A 21,830-nucleotide genomic window follows, 5' to 3' on the forward strand; every position below is an offset into this window, starting at 1 on the left:
TTCAACCATCCCCCCCCCCCCATTTTCACTTACAACTGTCATTTCTGTGAATGTTTGAGAAGGAGAAGACACAAAGAAGTATATTTAACCTACTTTTTGGCAACTGGGAGCTGATGGGCTTTATTGCTTTACTTATAAAGGTGGTGGAACTATATTAAGACAGGTATATTTCATAAAGGCAGGTACTAGGTTTCAGTGCATGGTATATATAAATATCACCCATGCTATGTCTCAATTTAAAAAAAAAAAGAAAGAAAAAAATGAGAACTATTGGATTGAACTGTGAACACCTTGAGAAAAAAGTATATTTTAATTTCTATTTGATTTCTATATTCAAATAGAAACAGAGCTTAATAGATAAGCTCTATACCAAGCATATAATCAACTGTTATTTCAAAGCATTTTTAATCTATATCAGCATCTTATTAAGAAAGTCACCTCAGAGACACAGACGAAATATTTGTGCTGACTGATCTCCATGTTGCTATTCCGAGCCACTTCCTAGCCTTCTAAGCCCTGTTCTGGCTGCCAAGAGGCTGACTTCCCTTCAGTAACTCAGGCCACCACCCTGGCCAGTTTCCCTCTTGCTGCCTGTTGGGTTTGGCCATTAGGAAGGATCAGCTGGCGATCAGAGGGTAGGAGGAGATAGATATTAGGATGTTTATTCCTTACTGAGCCCCTCTCTGCCAGCTCCATCTTTGAAAGTGGCTGCACTGGATGACCTTTGATCACGGGTTCTGATCCTCTAAGGACCTCTCTTCCACATCTGTAGCTTTCACCAGATTGGTAGGAATTTCCTCCTTTTGCCACTTTCAGGCTTTAGCTGGTAAGGGCTCTCCAATCTTTCCGGGACTTGAGTGCCTCACTTCCGTGAATATTCTCATTATGAAATTGTCTTCAAATATACCTTTGAACATGCCATCTGTTTCTTGTTGGCACCCTGACTGATACAGTGATCTAGGTCAGCTGGATTGAGTGAAACATTACAAATAAATTCCTACTCCCTCGTGTAAAGGTCCTGTCAAACATAAACAGCATGCACTTACCAACTGTAAAAGAAAATTCTATGAAAAATCAGGGTAAGGACATGAAAGTAAATACCCGAGTTGAGATAAAAAGAATCAAAGAAATTACCCTTCTACAAATCTCTAAAAACAAGCACAGAGGTATTATTTAAAAACTTCGCAGCAATTACACTATTTTGATTAATGTTCCTGAGTATTGTTTTAGCTTCAATAAATCATTTTAATGTTTATCTACTAAGCCTGGAAAGAGGTAAACAAATTTAATTTTATGGCTTAGGAGAAGGTATAAAATGACCAGAATCTACATTTATGAGAAAGACAGAATACGATGTCATGGGTAGAAAGTGAGAAAAGGAGAGAACAAAAACCCAGATCAAAATATTAATTACATAAACACAAGATTTTCTAATTTTCTGCCAAATGATCAAAAATAAAGTTAATGATAAAATAGTAACTTACCACTATGAAAATGATAAAATAGTGACTTACCACTTATTACATGGCAGGCACTATTGTAAGTTTATATATATATACATACACACACATATATATATACACACACATATATATACACATACATATATATATATGATTATATATGATGACACATATTGTATGTGTGTGTGTGTATATATATATAAATGCTTTTGATGCCCACAACTCACTCTCTCTCTACACGTGCACACACACACACATATACATGTATATATGTAACATATGTTGTATATATATAATGGGTAATATATACATAGAGACAGACAGAGATTTTATAGAAGAAATTGAGATACAGTGAGGTTAAATAACTTGTCTAAGACCATTTAGTTTGTAAAGGGCAGAGCCATATTTCACTAGGCTTGTACTCTTAATTTCTACACTACACTTTGGTAAATATATTTACATATTATATCATCTATATTCTTCCCCATCCCTTTTGGAAATAACATGTTGCATACCTGTTCATTAAGATACTAGATTAGAAAAACATCATCAATCATATTCAGGTTACATTTTGGGTACTAAGAAGAGAACCAAGTTTTAAGAGGACTTGAATTATAGACAAGAATTTTGCCTAGTCTCACATAAAGTTTTTTCAGCTTGTAAAGACAGAACATTATCACATCAAATTTGTGATGAGTACCAACCAAATGCCAAACATTATTTTTAAAAACAGGGCAACAAGATAGTCAAGGAAGGTCTTTTAAAGAAAATTAATTTTTGACTAAGTTTTTGAAGAAGGTGATGGTGGTCCTTAAAAGGAGAAAACACACAAATTTCATCCTCTATAATTCTCTAAGGAAAATTTCTAAGGAAATCTTTCAAGATGGCCAAGATACTCCTTCTTTTTAAAAAAATGTTTAATGTTTTATTTCTGAGAGAGAGAGCGAGCGTGAAGGGGAGGGTCAGAGAGAGAGAGGCACAGAATCTGAAACAGGCTCCAGGCTCTGAGCTAGGTGTCAGCACAGAGCCCTATGCGGGGCTCAAGCCCACAAACCGCGAGATCATGACCTGAGCCAAAGTCAGANTCTCTATAATTCTCTAAGGAAATCTTTCAAGATGGCCAAGATACTCCTTCTTTTTAAAAAAATTTTTAATGTTTTATTTCTGAGAGAGAGAGCGAGCGTGAAGGGGAGGGTCAGAGAGAGAGAGGCACAGAATCTGAAACAGGCGCCAGGCTCTGAGCTAGGTGTCAGCACAGAGCCCTATGCGGGGCTCAAGCCCACAAACCGCGAGATCATGACCTGAGCCAAAGTCAGATGCTTAACCGACTGAGCCGTCCAGGCGCCCCCGAGATGCTCCTTCTTAATACAACTTGCAGTGTAGATGAATTCACATATAGGACAATCATGTTTAGACAGTTTGACCATTTAACTAGAAAATGGTGTTTTGAGAACACCACTTAAGAACAGCGAGACTGAAAATAGAACATGAACTCTCTGTATCATATAAATAAATCAAGCTGAGGTATAGCCTACAGATTTGGAGAAAAAAGATTAGGAGTCCAGCCATAATTTAGGTGTGACTCATTAAAAAGGAAGAAAGGAGTGGATTACTGACATCTACCTCCTGTCTAGGGCACAATTAATTCTTCTGAACAGTGCATTTACTGAACTCACCAGGATAGAAGTCTGGTCTCCAACTTTACTATCTAGAGTTAAAAGAATACATATGACGGGAGTGTCAATGGGAAGAAGGATGGTTAGATAGATGGATAAATATTCATTCATCAACTCAGTAGGTCTTTAGTGACCTCCCTTGGGCAGCATAGGACACTGTTAGCGGTAATGGTAATGGTAAGACTTGGGATCCTACTTGTTTCTGGTCACTTAATAAGAGATAAAACTAACAGTGCCCAAAATTGTAAATGAATATTGTAGAATCACAAATAGACTACAAACTTATGGTTTCATTATTTCTAGAACCTCTCTGCCAAACAAAGACCCCTCCCCCCAAAAATTAACTAAGCCTTGGAGAGCCATTGCATATGACTAATGGCACACATCAAGCTCTGTGCACATCTAAATCTACTTATGAGATAAGACCTTTTCCAACTATGAGGTTTTATGATTGTATGCTCTGTGTTATTATAACAAGAGTTGTAAATTATAAAAATGGAAACATAACCAAGTTAAAAGATTCACCCAGTAATTTATTTTAAGTCAACTAGATTGCAAGCTGCTTGGGAATGAGTTCATGGCTTGTGCTATTTTATATTCCTCTGGTAGCCCAGCATAATACTTCTCATCTATTGAGTCAGCAATAAATAATTATTGATTACCTGAAGTCAGTGACGGGCACACCACCATCTTCTATAGCAATGACATCAGATATACTGATTTCCACAGCTATATTCTTAAGCCCAATCATGGAAAAGAGCAGATGTTAGCTGTGCAAAGGCTAAGTTCTCTGCCATGAGGGCAGTTAATTGTAGCACGCAACTAAAGTCTTGAGGTCAAAGGACATTATTTCTGAACTGTGACTAAAATACAAAGTTTGCCTCATGCTTTCAGGTCTCTGGGGCAGAAAGTCTATTTGTTTTAAAAACACAAGGAGAGTTTAATTGATCATCACAGTTCCAAAGAACCAGATGACACAAAGCCTTTCAGCTTCTGCCATCCATGTCATTTTTCAGAACAAACAGCACAAAAATATACAGAAATGCCACTCTTATTGATAGTTTCAAGAAACATGGACAATGAGGTGATAGCTTCTTTTGACCAATATTATCTTAAAACTCCAAATACAAGAGCTATGATTTTAAATAGGTTGTGATTATGCAAAAAGCTTTCTAACTTATTTTCCTTGATCATGTCATATTCCACACACATGTATTAAGTAATCACAGCCGAGCCTTCTATATAAACAAAAAGCAAATAAGCAAGTTGTACCACATAATTTGCTTTAATTTTACACATAGGAAAAAAAAAAAACGAAGCCCCAAATTTCTTCCATCTGTAGAGGAATTTGAAGAGTTTAACGGAGCTCATAGTTACACAGAGCAGTGATCAGAATTTTTCTGGTATTTTTTGAAAGTTACTTGTATTTTCTGGTTGCTATCAAGATTTTCCCATTTAATCCATGAATAAACAGAATGAGCACCATTTTCTGTGAACCATATGATAGATGCGTTGTTTCAATGACAAAATGACAGACGATGGTAGTAATATCTGGAAAGTTGTCTTCTTTTATCTGGTAAACATTTTAAGAAGGGTAAACACAAGAGGGATAGCTTTTCATACGGCAATTGCTAGGCAAAGGCTGTCACCTTTCCTTGTCACCTTGGGATGTGTGAATGAAGAGGTCAAGCTGCTTCAGTATGTCTCACTTTTACTTAGCCACATCAAGATCGTAGTAAAATTTCAAAATAGGTATAGAGCAAGGAACTAACCAAATGTGTGTATATTGGGTCATAATTCATCATATGGCTTTATCAGATAAAGCGAATGAGAAAATCCTGAGTCAGTCATAAAAGCGTGTCCAACTCTGAGTGACTTGTCCATAAGATGGATCTTCTGTAAATAATTAAATTAATGGATTTTCCTCCCCTCCCCTTTCTGTCCAGATGGGCAGATGGGCAGAAAGGGGAGGAAAAGAAAATCTTGTGTGCGGGCATTGGCACACATACAACATATACACCCACATGTGGGCGCATGTCCCCCCCCCCAACAATTACTAACGGATAAACATTTTATTTAAGTTGTTGGTGTAAATGAGGCTATATCGTGTACTGAGTTGTTAGCAAGATTCTTGAATTTCATACTGCAAAAGTTAATCAGCATAATTATCATAAATAATTTGTTTAGGTGTGATTAGAAATTTATGAGACATGTAATCCATGGTCACAAAGACATATATTTAAAAATCTGAGTCTGTTTAATATAAATAAGTACTTTCAAAGCATTTTGAAACAGACACGTGACATATGACAAGGCTCTGAAAAGTAGCACCTCTGTCTAGAGAATGGAGGGCCATTCTGTCTGGTCCTGGTTGTCTTTCCCAGAGTACCTGCACAGAAAAGAGGTGGGGGGTAATTAACAGGTCACAAAAAAGGAAGATGGGGGTTGTAATGGTTGGTGAGAAGGGAGGAAGAAGAGATTATGGGTGGGTGTGTGTGTGTGTGTGTGTGTATGGGGGAGGGTGTTCCCTTTCTTTTGTTAAAAGGACAAACTGCAAGTGATTTTATCAGTGGCCAGAGGTACTACAAAAAGTTGACTATAATAGTATGGCTGACAATATTTTCACTACTCAGGGACTAGGCCTCTGCAAATATGGCCTCACTGGACTTACTATTAAGTGCATTGTGCAAAAGAGGCTTGAAAACCCATGGGTCTCATATAAAGTGAGCGGTAGGAAGGTGACCTTTCATTCTGCTTGTTTGTGAGAGGATCTGTAGGCTCTGTCTCAGCGCGGGTCCAGCATCAGCAAGAGGCCAAAGGGGAAATGGTGAACTTGCTTTTTTTTGGTTTTTGTGTTTTGAGGGCATATAATCACCTTAGAAAATTAAAGCTGGAAAAGAAAAGAGTAAAAGCTTGGGTTTTATATACTGTCTTACATTTTTTGATAAATGGTTAAATGCAATTCCCCTTTACTATTTTTTTTCCACAGAGTACAACCAACTTAGTGCCAATTTAAGTACTACATTTAGTGATTAGATACAGCGCACAAAATTGAAAAGACAATAGGAAAACTGAAGCAGATAGTAGAAAAGAAATTAAGACAAACTACAAAGACAAACTAGACAGAAAACAGAAAAATGAAAATAATAGTTCTTTTAGGATCATAGTAATATTTTTTTCTTATTTAACATTCTATCTATAATGTAATAAGTAGTATCTCACTTAAAATACATACTAAGAATACAGAACATTTTCAAGCAAATCTCACTGTTGTTTTTTTATAAAATGTGACAAACTGATCGCCTGTCTATGAAGTATGCTTGTATTAACAATTCACTTGCAGCTACTCAGAAAAGGTAATTCCAAGTATGCTGAAAAGTTCTTATTTTAACTGCTTTTCACATTTCTCCTTCGCTACCACAAACAGAAGTTACTACTGTGTGGTAATTACCTTTTAATATTTGTTACAAGTAGCTGGTCTTTAGGTATTGATTTTATTCCTTCATTCAACCTAGTGCCTCAGGCCTTTTTCTAGAGTATTAAAAATGTTTAAAATATTTGATACATAATCTGTCTCCTCCCACCTCTCAGCAACTTTCACCTACTCTGAAAACAAACCAAAGTAAAAACCAGAACAATAGGAAAAGAAGTATGATGCCAGAAATGGGTTAGAAACGCTGTGACCTCCTTAGTCCTGATTGAGTCACTGTCGTAGCGGAAAGCATGCACGCACTTTGTTGACTCTATGGCTGTGACTGATTGATGATAGGCTGGCAAGGTTACCATAGCTAATTACAACATCATTCATGCAAGCCTGCACGGGAAGAAAATACCAGGCTCACAGGGACGAAAAAAGAAAAGAAAGGAAAGCTATTCTATAGCTGTTAACTTTTGAACAAACAGCCCCAACAGGAAACAAATAAGAAACTCGGTGACCAAATATGACTTATGGAATCGTCCAAGCAAAGACCTCAGTTGGCTGGTAATTTCAGCTCCGGTTTCACAGCCCACAGCAGAAAGCTTCCAGCAACAGGGAACCCGCACATGCTTGTGGGCTTTGTAGTCAGAATTCAAAGGCTCCAAGAGAAGCGCAGGCCAGCCCTGAGCTTTAGTTCTGCGATGTGTGTGGTGTGACTGTGTTTGTCTAGGGTCAGATGCCAATACTTAAACTCACATTACGGGCACAGCAGCTACTTACACACTGCAGCCTAATTAAAGGAATAAACTTCCCCCTTCTTTATTTTTTCCTGAAGATCAATGCCATAAAGGGATTTGGTTTCCTTAAAAACTCAGACAAATGTTCCCATATGTTTCCCTTATGCAGTAAATTAGTCAAAATCAGATAGAAAATGGTCACAATTTCCAACGGTAATCTACAGCTATATATATATATATATATAATTTTTTTCCTGAGAACTACTGAAAATAAAGGGAGGGAAATTCAGTGTTTTTAAAATAATTATAACAAACACACAATCATAATTTCCACTTCAGTTTTGAAGCACAAACACACACGGAAACAATAAAGTATTTGAGGCACCTTTCAGCTTTCAAGTCTCAAAAACAAGAATCACTTTCAAATAGAAACTAAGCTCATCTTCAAAGTTTAACACATGAGAGGAGAATAGAGGTAACACTATTTCAACTTCAAACTTTAATCAGATTGCTTTATATCTGGGTAATATAGATCACAAGACTAGCAACAACTAAGTTCCAAATATGGTTTATCCTGACACACTGTTTAAATTACATTGCTAAAATAACTATAACTAAAGAAAATGTTTTCTCACTGAAGCTTGGACCCAACCAAGTTTCAGTTAAGAAGTACTGGAAAAAAAATGATCAAAAGGTCCAAGATAAATCTACCAATTAACTAGGACCATGGGACAGAAATTGACAGGCACATGGACTCAGATTCAAATTCAGCTTTAGAATGAAACTCTCCTAAAAAAAAATATCATAGCCCATTAGGGCAAACAAGGTGTATCTTATAGATGAAAAAACTGTGGGCCAAGAAACACGGTGATCACACATCACAAAGTGACCTGGACGGTCTCAGCTCAGAATATTCACTTCTATGGAAATGACAAATGTGTCTTACTTTATTATTTGTTTGGAAAAATGTGGTCCTGATAGATATAGGTTAAATGATTCGCCTGGGAACACAACTAGATCAAATACTCTAGGGCCTGGGTCCAGGTCCATATCACTGGTTCTCAAGGGACAGGATGGGCCAACCTTGAGAGCATGATCTCCCGAGGTTTCCTGAGGACCAGCAGAAGGTCAGTACCACAGATCTAAAGGCAGTACAGGAACAACCTCGGGGGAAGCTAAAAGACTTTCTCTTCCAAATTTCAAAATAATTGTCCTAATTTGTCTTACAGATACAAGGCACTGCATGTAAAAACTTAACAATGGCAAAAAGAATACAACAATATCCACAATATAGAAAAAAAAAAGTCACCTATGTATCCCATTGGCATATCAGTTTGGGTTCAATTTTCCCCAAACATACACACATGCACACGTGGATACATGTGCAAACTTCAAAGGGATGAGGAGATGGAAGAAAATTCATTTTTTTTTTTTGAAACTCAGAGAAGGATTTAAAAGAAATTTTCTCCATTGTAACTTTCTGGTCTTTATTCCCTTATTAGCTTTTGACTTACAGCTATTCACAGTATCTATTTATTAATTTACACTCTATCTCACTTCTAAAAGGATATGAGGTGGTATTTTATCACATATAGTATTAAAAGACATGGATAATTGAAATCGACAATGAATCCAAAAGCTGTCATGTAGTTGAAAGGGCACTGTACTAGAAGCCGACAGATGTAGAGTCCAAGTCTCGTTCTTTACCCAACTAGTTATTTGACATGAGAGCACACATTTATTTGATTATTCGTAAAATAATGTCAATTGTCCAGAAAACTGCTAATTATGAAATTCTACAGAACTATTTGCAGACCAGCATTTTACAAACGTTGCTGTCAAGGCCACTAAGAATTCTTTTGAGTGGAAGTGGGTTTCTCCACTGTAGGACTTCTAAAAGGCATTAGGATTCTCTGTTGCCTACTCAACAGCCTTCTGTATCCCTTTCTTCCCTGCTAGCATAACCAATCCTATTTGTTTAAAGAGTGAAACTTAATAAATTAGAATAGCATCCAGAATGTCAGTGCTCTATATACATCATTTATTATTTATGATCACGTAGTTGTTGAAATCCCAAAACATGTCAGGAAGTACCAGAGGGTTCCACAAAGAAGTCCTGGAAAATCCCTAAGCTAGGTGATTTTGAAGTCCAAATGCACTCTGTGAATATAATTCTGTGTTGTTTTACATGGTGGTGTTCTACCATGCCTCTTCTTTTAAATAGATTTTTAGGTTAGCAATCTCTAGGTTATACAGTTGAAAGCATTGACCAACTTCAGAAGCATAGAATCTCCAAATGTTAGTCCAAACTAGCAAATTATTCTACATCAGGACTTAGTCATTTAGCATTACATTAGAAAACCCACTGGAAAATAAATGGTAAGCAACAATTTAAATGAATAAAGTTGGGGTTATATAGATGCCCAACTGATTTAAAACCCCTCTTAAAAATAAAAATATATACCTCATTAGCTTATAGGGTATAAGACTATGAATCCTTTTAGGTCAGTAGAAGATTTCTTCACTTCATCTTTGTAACTCATCATTGCCAGATGAAGTATTAAGAAATTTCGTTACTGTTACCCACTGTAGTATCTAAAAGATGTGCACAAGACTTTATAAACAAGGTCATATTTGAGCTTGAATTTAAAAGGTGGAGCACCTGGGTGACTCAGTCAGTTAAGTATCAGACTCTTTCCTTCAGCCTAGATCATCATGATCTCACGGTTCCTGATAGTGAGCCCCACATTGGGCTCCATGCTGGCAGTGCGGAGCATGTTTGGGATTCCCTCTCTGTCCCTTTCTCTCTCTCCCTCTCTCTCTCTCTCTCTCTCCCTCTCTCAAAATAAAATAATGTTAAATTAAATTTTTAAAAAAGGTAGAAGGGTGCCTGAGTAGCTCAGTCAGTTAACTGTCCGACTTTAGCTTAGGTTATGATCTCATGGTTTGAGGGTACAAGCCCTTTATTGAGCTCTGTGCTGGCAGCTCAGAGCCTGGAGCCTGCTTTGGATTCTGTGTCTCCCTCTCTCTCTGACCCTCCCCAACTCATGCTCTCTCAAAAATAAATAAACATTAAAAAAATCTTTTAAGGTGGATACAAATTCACCAAATACTAAAAGAGGCAAAGAGGGGATCAAAGTGAAGAGAATAGTACCTACAAAAGCACAGTGGCTTAAAACAAAGGAAATTTGGGGAATGGCTAGTGAGTGGTTCACGGTGCCTGCAGGTTAATGTAACTGTGGAAGAGTGACCAGTAATAAAGTCAAGCAAAGAGGAAGTAGGTAGATCATGAAGAGCCTGTAAATATGAACTCACTGCATATTGTATGCGTAAGTATTTCATCCTGAAAGAAAAAATCAGGAATGGCAAACCTCCGTATGCATATAGGGAATGTTTTTGGTTTTTAACAGAATATTATTGATGAGTATCTTGTGCTGGAAAATGACATAAATATTATACTGAATATTGAACATATTTTTATTTCAGATGCAAATAAAACGCAAGTCTGTGGTGATTAATGTGACCTAATCATAAAATGCCTTGATTCCTATTATTTGTTAAATTGTGTCTCATTAGGAGAGATAAGCCTGTGAGCTGATCATGATTAAATCCCCCATTTTCTTGAATGGGTCTCAAGAATTTAAAAATAAGTGAGAATAAGCCCCACTTCTGCTGTCCCAGCCTGAGCCAATGAGCCCTGTGAGGAGGAGAACCAGCTCCAATGGCCTCTGGGAGGAGAGTGGAGAGTAGAGATGAAGAGCTGGGGCTCTGGAGTTTGGCATTTTATATGTACCTTGTTGTGGTGACTCACTGGAACACAAAGGCTACTCCCGCCCTAACCACTTCCTCCCCCTTTATCTCAACCAGATCTCGGGGTGGGCTGATAGCACCGCCAGGTCACACTCCTGTGGGACCCATGAGCATGGATTCCGCTGCCTTGGGTATCGCTCCATCCTGGGATGACACCTGCCCCATCCATGACCACACCCCGCCCTGAGAGCAACAAAATTAACACAGAATAGGCAGATCCCCAAGCAGGTTGTGTTGCTTCCTTCTTTAATTTCTCTGACAAACCTGATAAATGGTTTGCTTTGCTTTTAAAAGTTACAGAAATGAAAAGTACTCAATCTGCTGGACCCATGAGGGTAGATAAGGGATGATTTTTTTCATCATTCATCCCTGCCTAAATTCCTCCAGCTGATTCTGATGAACCATCTGCATCAGCCTGCTAATGAGTTTGGACATGGCTCTCCAAGCAATAGGAAGCCATTGGAAGTTGTTAGGCAGGGAGTGTGATCAGGTTTGTGATTTAGAAAGGCAGCTCTAACAGAAGCAGGATTGGAAAAAGCAGGCCTGTATAGAGAGATGCCAGTTTGAGGCCTCTGTGATCATCTGACTGATGATGAAGCTCTAGCCTACTGCAATGGTCATGTACATGAAGGCGGAAGAAAGCGAGGAGGGCAGGAAAGAAAGAGGAAGAACTGGAGATGACATCAGGGCTTTAGAGCCAATGGTTGGAAAGCAATGTTGACCACCGAATAAAGAAGATTAGCTAATCTTATCATTTAATCTATAGTACTACGTGAAATGGATTTGAAGCCAAGGAGTTAAATAAGCACTTTCAGGGCTTTGGTTTATACTCACAAAGTAAATCCCAGACAAACTCTATCAATTTTTTCTTTTACAAATAGCACATGAGAGGCAACATAGAAAATTTTATTCCTGACGCCAGAGTCAGAAAGGGTTCGAATCCTTGATTCGCCACCTAATAACTATGTGATTTTGGATAAATCAGTTAAGTACTATGTGCCTGTTTCCTCATCTCTTAAACGAGGGGAATAACAGAACACAGCTAAGGACTGTGAGGCTGAACTGTATTGTTATGAGAAAAGGATTTAGGATACTTGGTGCACTGCTTTCAGCTCGGCGCCTGGCATGTAGTCCCCATTTAATCAAGATTGTTTTCTCTCTCTCTCTTATGAAAAAATTCATACTAAAGAAGCAGAAAATTCACTTTCAAAGAAAAAGAAACTCAGTTTACCTTTCTTCCTGATTTCAACATTATATTGCTCCATTGGTTCAACAAAAGAAGCTGAAAATCTTAAGAGAAAGAAACTTTTTTCCCTGAGAAAGCTCCTCAGAGAAAGGTGAAAGCAAATTCCCAAGCACAGGGTCCTTTGGGGTTCAGCCTTTTGAAGACCACACAGTGCTTGCTTCTAAATAGAATATTAAAACAAGCAAGGGCAATTTTCTCCTTTCGTCTTCCCTTATTGCCTAATTTTCCTCCCATGCCATTTGCATAATGGATAAAAAGGCATCCATTATGCAAATGAATGATAGGGCGGTGAGGTTGTGGAAGCCACAAACCTCACTGTGGATGGAGAGAAGCTATCACAAGGCCCTCTGTCATCTGCATTCCAGCACACTGCCTCACTAGCTGGGTTTCCAGAGGATACAGGAGAATCAAAAAGACTATATGTCATTAATTTTCCACTTGGTTTATTATAAAAGTGGCACCACAGATGCTTTCTAGAAAATTAGTACCTAATATGGATGTTCAATATTGTAGTATGTAAAATAAACTTTACAGTAAACATTTTGTTTCAGATGGGAAACCCTAGTACTCTCCTGGACTTACAATTTTAAGCATATACGTTGCTTTGCAAGGAAAAGATTCCCCTTGCAAAACAGAAAAAGGCTGTGTTCTTCTACCTGGAGAATTAACCTATATAACAGGTGCTTGGAGCAGTCTCAAAACATATGCATACATTTAATAGGAATGAAAATTTAAGTACCAAAATGTTAGTGGATTTTCAAAAGCTTCATGCTGTGAAACTGACCTAAATTTATCTCTAAGAGTTATCACCAAAAACTGACATTTCTCTTGGAGATGTAAATTCGCTGAAATTGTAGAAGAATGTTTATTTTCCTCCCAATGCCTTCAAATCAAAAATAAAGAATTCTGAACAAAATTACTAGGTGGGTTGTTCTTGCTTGAATAAAGGAGTAGGACAAAATTAAGAAATTAACTTCAAATGTTTCCTCCAAAATTTAAGATACATAATTTGGGGGAAAAAAGAAGGTGGCTGCAAAACAGAAAGTGACCTTCATTTCTAGTCCAAACTCCTTGATAACCCTTAGATTTTGCCAAATGACACTCCTGAGAGACATTTTCTTAAGTGATCCTCATAGGCTACAGAAAAACCTCATCACTTATAGACCAGCCTGTCCTATAGGATACTTTAAGAGCATGCAGTTCAGATTCACCTGCAATTCACCAAAAAAAAAAAAAAAAAAAAAACACTCCACTTTNTAAAAATAATTTAAAGAAGAGGCAAACCAGAATTTTAAAGAAAGATACTAAGAGGATCAGTCATATTGTAGAAGCAACTCATAATCAGCAAGCTGATGTATTTCAATGAGGTGAAAAACATACTAGTGAAAATGCACATACCTAATCTCAGAGCAGAAGGGGTTACTTCGATCTCCCCACCAATTGGTTTAAATGCAGCCAACTGGGCAGCCACTTCCGTCTCAAAGGCGTCTGGGGTCTGTGGGCCTGCGGGGTTTCCACCAGGGGTCTCAATCTTGTGGAGTGGTTCTTGTTCATCAAACACAGCAATCAGCTACAAACAAATCCAACAACACTAATTACTTGGCATGACACGCATTATCACTCACACAACACTGTATCTCGCTGATTGTGATCTTTATTTGATTTTAAAGAAAATAGTCTCTGAAAACTTCAAACTTGAATGTTACGGCCCCATAACTCTCCACTCAATAATTCTAAAATCACTGTAGCCAGGAATTAATTAATTGTTTGTCGATTCTTGAAATAAAGAACCGAGTCTGGCTAACTCTCTTGAAGGGAGGAAATGGCTGCCCCGCCCCCTTGGCACCTTCACCAGTATTCCTAAAAGGACTTCATTTTTAAGACTGTCTCCAGAAATAAAGTTAAAGATGCAGAAGCTGAGGTCTACTTCATAAAAGAGGACAGTCCAGTCTCAAAGAGCTTATATGTTATAAGATCCATAATTACAGCTGTCCTTTTAGACGCAATCACAACAAATCCGTGTGTATATTTCCACACAATGTGTTCATTTTGTATGCATAGAGATCCCCTTTTTATACATCCCTTTAATTCTGTTCCCTTCCTTCATGACACTGTGCTGACTGGTTTAGTCCAAAGAATGCCAACTCCAAAGAGACTAAACATCAGTACTTTTAACCAAATTATTACCATCTTCATCTCAATTTTATTTCACAGGAGAACTATGTTTCTTGTCACTAATATTAAACATTTAGTTGTCCATTTTCAAGTCATTTTTCACAAGGGGAAATATAATAAAATATTCTGATAATTGCCAAAGCACTGCAGTATCAACGGAGGACGGCCCTGTTCAAACTGTATTTTTGGCCACCAGACAGCACCACAATACAAGAACTTCACATGCTTGTCATCAAGTGATGTGGAAAAGGCCAAATGTGTATGCAGTAGGTAGCGAGAGGATGCTATAGTCAACCCAGGAAAGAGAAGTGTGTGCGAATTTGAAATCTACTAGTAAATGCCTAGATATTTTTCATTCACTACATAAAACAAACTTACTTATGATTCAAGTATTTATTTAGGAAAGGCACAGAAAGCCCCATTCACAGGGGAACCTTGTTGGCAATAGTATTAATAACACAAATGCAGGGGTAATCAATCAAAACATCATAAATTCCAAGTTTAGTCTTTCAAAAGAAATGAATACAATTAGGGATATGCAAATGGACTATTCAGAAATAATTTTCATAATTGACTACTCATTTCCAGTATGGAGACTTCTTTAATTGGAAAATCCAACAATCCTCTTACCACAGGAAAGAAATGCTACTCCCAAGGCATTATTTTTAATTCTTGAAATTGAGTACATACATTTTCTATTTTTTAATTGGTAGCACTGATGAACTGATTTGCAAGAAGACTTAAATGGATTAATAACGAAAGATTATTCTAGTATAAAAATAATCAGTAGAACTGTATCTTTCTAATCATCTGGTCAAAGTGAAGAGTTTAAAATTTTAAATCTTGAAAAGGAAAATAAAATCAGTTTTTAAAATGTGCTAGAAGTGTTATGTTTTTGTGACATAATTATAATTTCAGTTTTGCATATTGGTGAGTTCTAACACATTTTAGTAACATTTATTCTAATTGCAAATCGGCAAGGCGAGGCGGATTATTATGTGTGTTCTATGACCAATTTTGTGTTAGTGAAGAGTAATACCTTAGTTTTCCCTCTTGCTACATCCTTAACTGCTAGTATATGCGTATGCCTTAAATATTGGGGGAAAGAGAAAAAAATTGAGTATCAATTTGGAGAATAGACAGTCTTAAAACTGATAACTCATAAGATATGTTGTTATCTGTGTTTATTATTAACCTTTCCTCCCTAAGATACTTTACTATTTTCCACACTATTCTATCTGTACAAGTTTTCAGCATATGTAACAACAACAGTACACCTACTTATCAAATAAGAGAACATAACAGTTGGGAGGTTTTGTTTCCCAAAGGGATAGACAAAATAGTAATTAGTGCTAGAATCTAGTCTTTTTCATTTCTAACCCAGGGTTTCAGACCACACTGTGACCATTTTCCAAAAAGAAAGCTGTAAAAAGAGAGGATATCTTGTAAAATATTTGTGGTTTGTCTGTTAGGATGTTATATCCTAAAGAATACAATAAAGAATGGAGAAAAAAGACAATACATGACCTGTCACAAAGATGATGATAATAAGAACAGGAGCATTCCCAAATCTCATAGTCTGTCTCCCAGTCCCATAATTGACAGGAATTATCTTCATAGAGTCTACTATGGATGTACGGATGGATGAATGAATGCAATAGTTTCTATTCCTGGAAAGAAGAGGTTCAGTTCCTGAATCTGTGGTCTCCAAACAAAGTCTCTGGCTCCATTGGTGCTGACTGATAAGGAACTCTCTCTCCATGCAGTCTGCATTTCAACATCTACAATATGCACACTTGTTTCAAAACTGAAAATTTCTTTAAATTGTACATTGTAGGTGCTTATTAGTTAGATTACTTGCTTCATCAGAACACTTACATTATCCAGTAACAGAGTTCCCAGCAGATGGTGTTACAGAGATTCGTTAATTAACATAAATCAACATAAATCATGGTTCTAGTTCCTCGACAGAAGGCATGCTGATTTCCGACATGACAGAAGAAGTGGACATTAACAAGAAATTCTATTTCGCTTTTTCTGTTGTTAAGGTTTCACCTAAACTAAACTTCTATGGCATGTGGAAGATTTTTCACTGACATCTTTGGGACTATAGTAACCTAAACATTATGCAAAATGCAAACAGGTAATATTTCATTTGGAGACCTCTCTCTTCTGCTGCCCTATCCATCTTCTAGCAACCCTTCTGTTCTCCTTCTGTAATGCCAGTATTCTCATGTCACCCAGCGCAACACCGACATTTCCCAAAGACCCCATAATCCAAACTCTTCACACAGCCATTATTTCCAATCAAAATGTCTATCCTCACAGATCTCTGTCAATATTTAGACATCTCATCCCCAGATATATACAGGAAGGTTGGTCCACAAATATGCTATTCATTTTCCCACCCCAAGCAAAAATAAAAATGAACAACAGAAAGATTAAAAAAAAAAAAAAAAAAAAAAAAACACCTTCTCAGGACTCATTTAACCCTGTAGATACTACCCTATTTCTCAACTTTCCTTAAAAGTAAAATCTGAAATATCTATCTACAGAGCAGTTTCCAATCTCTTACTCCCATTCTTTGCTGAGACTACACTTGTCAGGCTCTTGCCCCTCTACTCCATGGAAACTACTCTTATCAAGGTCAAAACCAATCTTTAGATAGCTAAATCCCAAGCCATTTATCTGGCTTGATTTTAGGACACAGTTCATCATGCCTCTTCCTTATTTTGTTCACTTATCTTCCTGGACATCTTCAACTCTTGAGACCTTCCATTAAATTTCTTTTTTACTAATTCCTCTTCATCTCTAAAAATGGGAAAGAGAACATGTCTAAGGTTTTATTTTTTTTTTTTTTTTGGGGGGGTGGGCATTTCATTTGTCTCATGGCATAGATGTAAGCATATGCTGATAAATTCTAAATTTAAATCCCCATCCCAGAGCTTCTTCTTGAACTCTAGACTCATATGGTTGATCACCTACATCTCTCCCTTCATCTCCCATACACCCTACACACATCCAATTTGTGAAAAAAATCTCAAAATATAATCAGAGTTTACCTGTTTCTCACACCTCTACTCTCACCACTTTGGACCCAGCTACCACAATCTCTCCCATGGATTACTGCGATCATTTCCTGTAGAGTCTTGTTTCTACCCATGCTACCTCCCAATCCATTCTCAGTACAGCAGCCAGAATGATCCTACCAAAACACAAGATGGGTCATGTCTCTCCTTTGATCAGCCCCCTTCCCATGTCATAGTGAAGCTCAGGTCCTTGCAGTGGACTGTCTGGTCATAGGCTCCTCGGGACATATCTGACCGCATGTTCTGAGTATGTTCTCCCTTGCTCTCAAGATTCTATCCATCTATAATTTATTCTTTGTCCTTGACTCAGTGTCTTTGTATTTGCTGCTCTCTGTGCCTGAAATAGTCTTCCCCAGACACCTACATGGTTTGTTCCCCTATCCTTCCAATCTTTACTCAAATGCCAACCTTTTTGCTGACCACACAATCTTAATTGCAACATTTCTATCCTCCCTTCTTTTCTCTTTATTGCATTTATCACCTTCTCAGTGTTTAATTTTTTATTTGCCTTATTAATTGCCTGTTTTATCTCACTGTGCTAGAATATAGGCTCCAAGGAAACAGTGATCTTTGTCTTTTTTGTTGTACCCCATTGCCTAAGTTGGTGAGGATACACAATAGGCACTGAACATATGTTTGTTGAAACAAAATGACAAAAATAAGGCAAGAACAGACCTGAAAATCTAACAAAGCAATAAGATAAATGACACCTAGATTTTTTCATTTGTTTTTATATAAAACATTCAAATTATTATTTTTTAAGAAGTGAATGCATATAAACAACCTATACATACCCATAAGATCTTCCAAGTGTCATCATCATTATTACTGTGGTTCAGGTTTTGTTATTATGGGGGGGGGGGTGAGAGAAATTCCTCATTTTCTATGCAACATGAAGAGAAATTGCTTCTGCCACATCATGCTCCAAAAAGAGAGATTATGTGTGTTCTCTTTCTTTTTCAGGCTCAATTTTAAAGGGAGAACCTGCTTATTTGGTCTTTGAAGGAGGGCTAGTGGTACGCCAGGGGTGGAGAGCATATGGAAAGGGAGCCAGGGTCAGCGGCGTAGCCTGAGATGGTATTCCAGAAGCTCACGATTCAAGTATGCAGCTTACACAAGTTCATATCTTCCATTTCACATTCTATCAGCTTTCTGTGATTGTTTTAATAGGAAACTATTTTCTCTATGCCAATAAGATTCAGGCACTGGGAGAATGTACAATGTTTATCTCACATGTTTTGTACCTCTGTGTGAGAGGTCAAGGTGGAGTGCAATTCTCAGGAGCACACCCAACTTCTAAATAGGGCTTAGGAAAACATGTTAAAATAAACACACTAATGTAGCATGTAAAATGATATTAGATAATTAGATCTCAGTTGTCCATGCTGATAGTGCTCCCAGTTCAAAGGTTAGGCACTAGCTTTGGTAGGTGCAAGCATCGCCTGGCCACCCCTGAAGGCATATGGAAAGAACATCTGAAATTGGGATTCTTCTAGGAAAAATATCACCCATAAAACTTCATTTTAGAGAATATTTCCATCTTTTTCTCATACTCACCTTGTACAGGTCAAAATAATGAAAAAGTCAACAACAACAGAAAATTCAAAGATGAAAGGAAATGGAAGAACTTTGGATAATTTACAACATCTGTGAACCCTGAATGATAGACTTGATCAAAAGAGTCATGTGTTCTCTGCAATTTCACACCATCAATATCTCTTCAAGGACTCAGACCTGTTTTTATAATTAAACAGTAAGACTATTATGATCAATATCACTCATAAAGGGGTGTGTGTGCATGCGTGTGTGTGTGTGTGTGTGTGTGTGTGTGTGTGTGAGAGAGAGAGAGAGAGAGAGAGAGAGTCAGGTGGAGGCAGAATGTTAGTTCCTTGAAAATATCCTTAACATGCCTAAACACTTTAGCACAGAGCCTGGTACACAATGGAAGGTGAAATGTTAATTCCTTTTCCTACCATAGCTAACATTTTCTGGCTTCCATACTAAATCCCACTTGACTTGTTTATCCATATTCTGCTTTTATTTTGTTGCTTCTCTTTAATCTCTTCATCACAGGATTGACAGAGGAACAGAGAAAGTACCAAGATCAAACACATCAAATAGGTAATTTTTGTTTTTCTCTTTTTTCTTGCTCTTCATTACACAAGAACACACAACCCTTAGACATGCTTTACCACTCTTCTGCCCAGCAATACATGGGTTGTGCTGTCTGTTTCCACCGCAGCTTGAAGCCATATACCGATGCCTTTAGTTTCTACAGTGACAAGTAAATACTTTGATAATAAATGCCACCAAGTGTATTTATTGCAGAGTCCTTCAATATTCATGATGTGGTTTGCTCTGTTATCAACCTATTCTGTCACTTTTATAGCCTGAGTTTTTATAATCAAATGCTATTCTCTTCAGCCTACATAGAAAATCAAAAAGAATCACCCACATGCCTATAGAACATAATTTATAAAAAGTAAATTTTTTGTATTAGTAATTACACTTAGGAAATGTGGCTCTATTTTAATTACACGTCAAGTACACTCAGTATTACTAAGAAAAGCTTATTTGCCATATTGAGTTCTTTGGGTTAAACTGTTGGATTTAACAACATACTGCTATTTTTACCGTTTCATACATATTCTATATTACCAATAACTATCAAGTAAAATTAAAAGACAAAGGGAAAAAACCAGGATCCTACAAAATAAAATTGGAATCATTGGTCTCAAATCTTAATAAACACAATTAAATCTAAGACTGTGAAATTACAGCAATTTCACAAGTACAGGAAAACACATTATCACCTTTGGGAAGAGAGTGAAACACTGCAGAATTTCATTTAAATGTATACATATCTGCTTGTAACTAGATAACAATGGGCTATGTGAGTTAATTTTATGCCGCTTTAAACAAGGGTTTGAAAATAGGTGATCTTCCTTCCTCGGATTTTGACAGCTAGCTAAAAGCATTTAATCCAGATTTTTAAAATTAGCATGCTCACATTTGCATCTTCATCAGATGCAAGCATCAGATCTAGCATCCTCAGAGCAAGTATGTAACAGCTCTGATTCTCAGAAAGTTCAATCGACATTCAGTAAATGAGATAAAACCAATTTTCATTTCCTCTCCAAACTGAAAATCTGTAATAGGGACCTTTACAAACTTTAGAGCTTTAAGCTTCATGTGAAAGAAAATAACATAATTTATTCAACTGTACTAAGAATCCTATTTACTCTTATCACTTTTTAAAAAGGCAGCTGCCTACATTGCTGGTAACAACAAAAAATATGCCTATTAAAAAACCATCGATACTTCGGCCAAAACTACCTTTACCTTTAATTATGCAGTAGCTCACTAAGAAGTCAGGTATACAATAAACACATTTATACTGAACTGTATTTTTCCTGTCACTGACTCAAGTTTGAGAGTCTCTTGGGTTTATTTTGTTACATTCATTCTTCACTTTCCTGAGTAGTAACAACTCACCCTTTATGAAACAACCTTCCCAACAGAAACCCAATATACACAAGGAAAGCCTGAAGACACTTTCCTCTGTGCCCTTGAACATCCATAGCAGAGGTGGGGCAAAGGGCTCCATGGAGATCAGGTGGTAGCTACAAGGTCTAATCCTAAAGGGCCCTGCAGGGCAGCTACAGAAAAAGCGAACAGGTAAAGAAGCAGGAAGAAGGTTCAAGCATACTGAGGTAACACAAAAGTCAGAAATTATAAAAACTCAATATGCTTTGTTGGGGATAGAATTTCCATGGTCTCTGAATTACACATACTAAAAATAACAGACACACAAGAAAGTGGAAGATCTTTGGGTTAAACTGGTTGAGAAACTCTCAAAAGTGGTGCCAATTCACTGAGTGGCTTTGCTTGCCATTTACTCTGTATATCATGGGACGTTCCTCAATTTTATCCAATCCCAAGGGCTCTAAAGGTCTTGTGAGAGTATATGTTAGTGGAAATGAAGATAATGTTTTAAAATGCAGGGATGCACATACAGACAAATGGCTTTTTCTTCAAATTATTCTTCACTAAATCACACACATCTAGCCTGCACTTTTGAGAGAGTATTTTCTGAAGGAAGCATATCTGACTCTAGAAAACATAAAATAACACATGGAAAAATATTTTGTAAATTACAAAGCATACATAACTTTAAATTTTGTAAACATTCACGCAAGTCCTTTTTTATTGACTC

General features: G+C 37.1%; 1 protein-coding gene across 4 annotated transcripts in view; it reads right to left on the minus strand.

The window, feature by feature from the left end:
- The window catches only part of PARD3B (par-3 family cell polarity regulator beta), a 997,354-nt gene that overhangs the window by 578,693 nt on the left and 396,831 nt on the right, over window positions 1-21,830 (minus strand). For all 4 annotated transcript variants that reach the window (XM_077770171.1, XM_077770172.1, XM_077770173.1 and 1 more), the window contains exon 3: window positions 13,749-13,920. In XM_077770171.1, the coding sequence (XP_077626297.1) occupies window positions 13,749-13,920 (172 nt within the window). The remainder of the gene's footprint in view (window positions 1-13,748; window positions 13,921-21,830) is intronic.

This window comes from Crocuta crocuta, unplaced genomic scaffold, assembly GCF_008692635.1.
Source record: "Crocuta crocuta isolate KB4526 unplaced genomic scaffold, BGI_CrCroc_1.0 scaffold478, whole genome shotgun sequence".
Classification (NCBI taxonomy): Eukaryota; Metazoa; Chordata; class Mammalia; order Carnivora; family Hyaenidae; genus Crocuta; species Crocuta crocuta.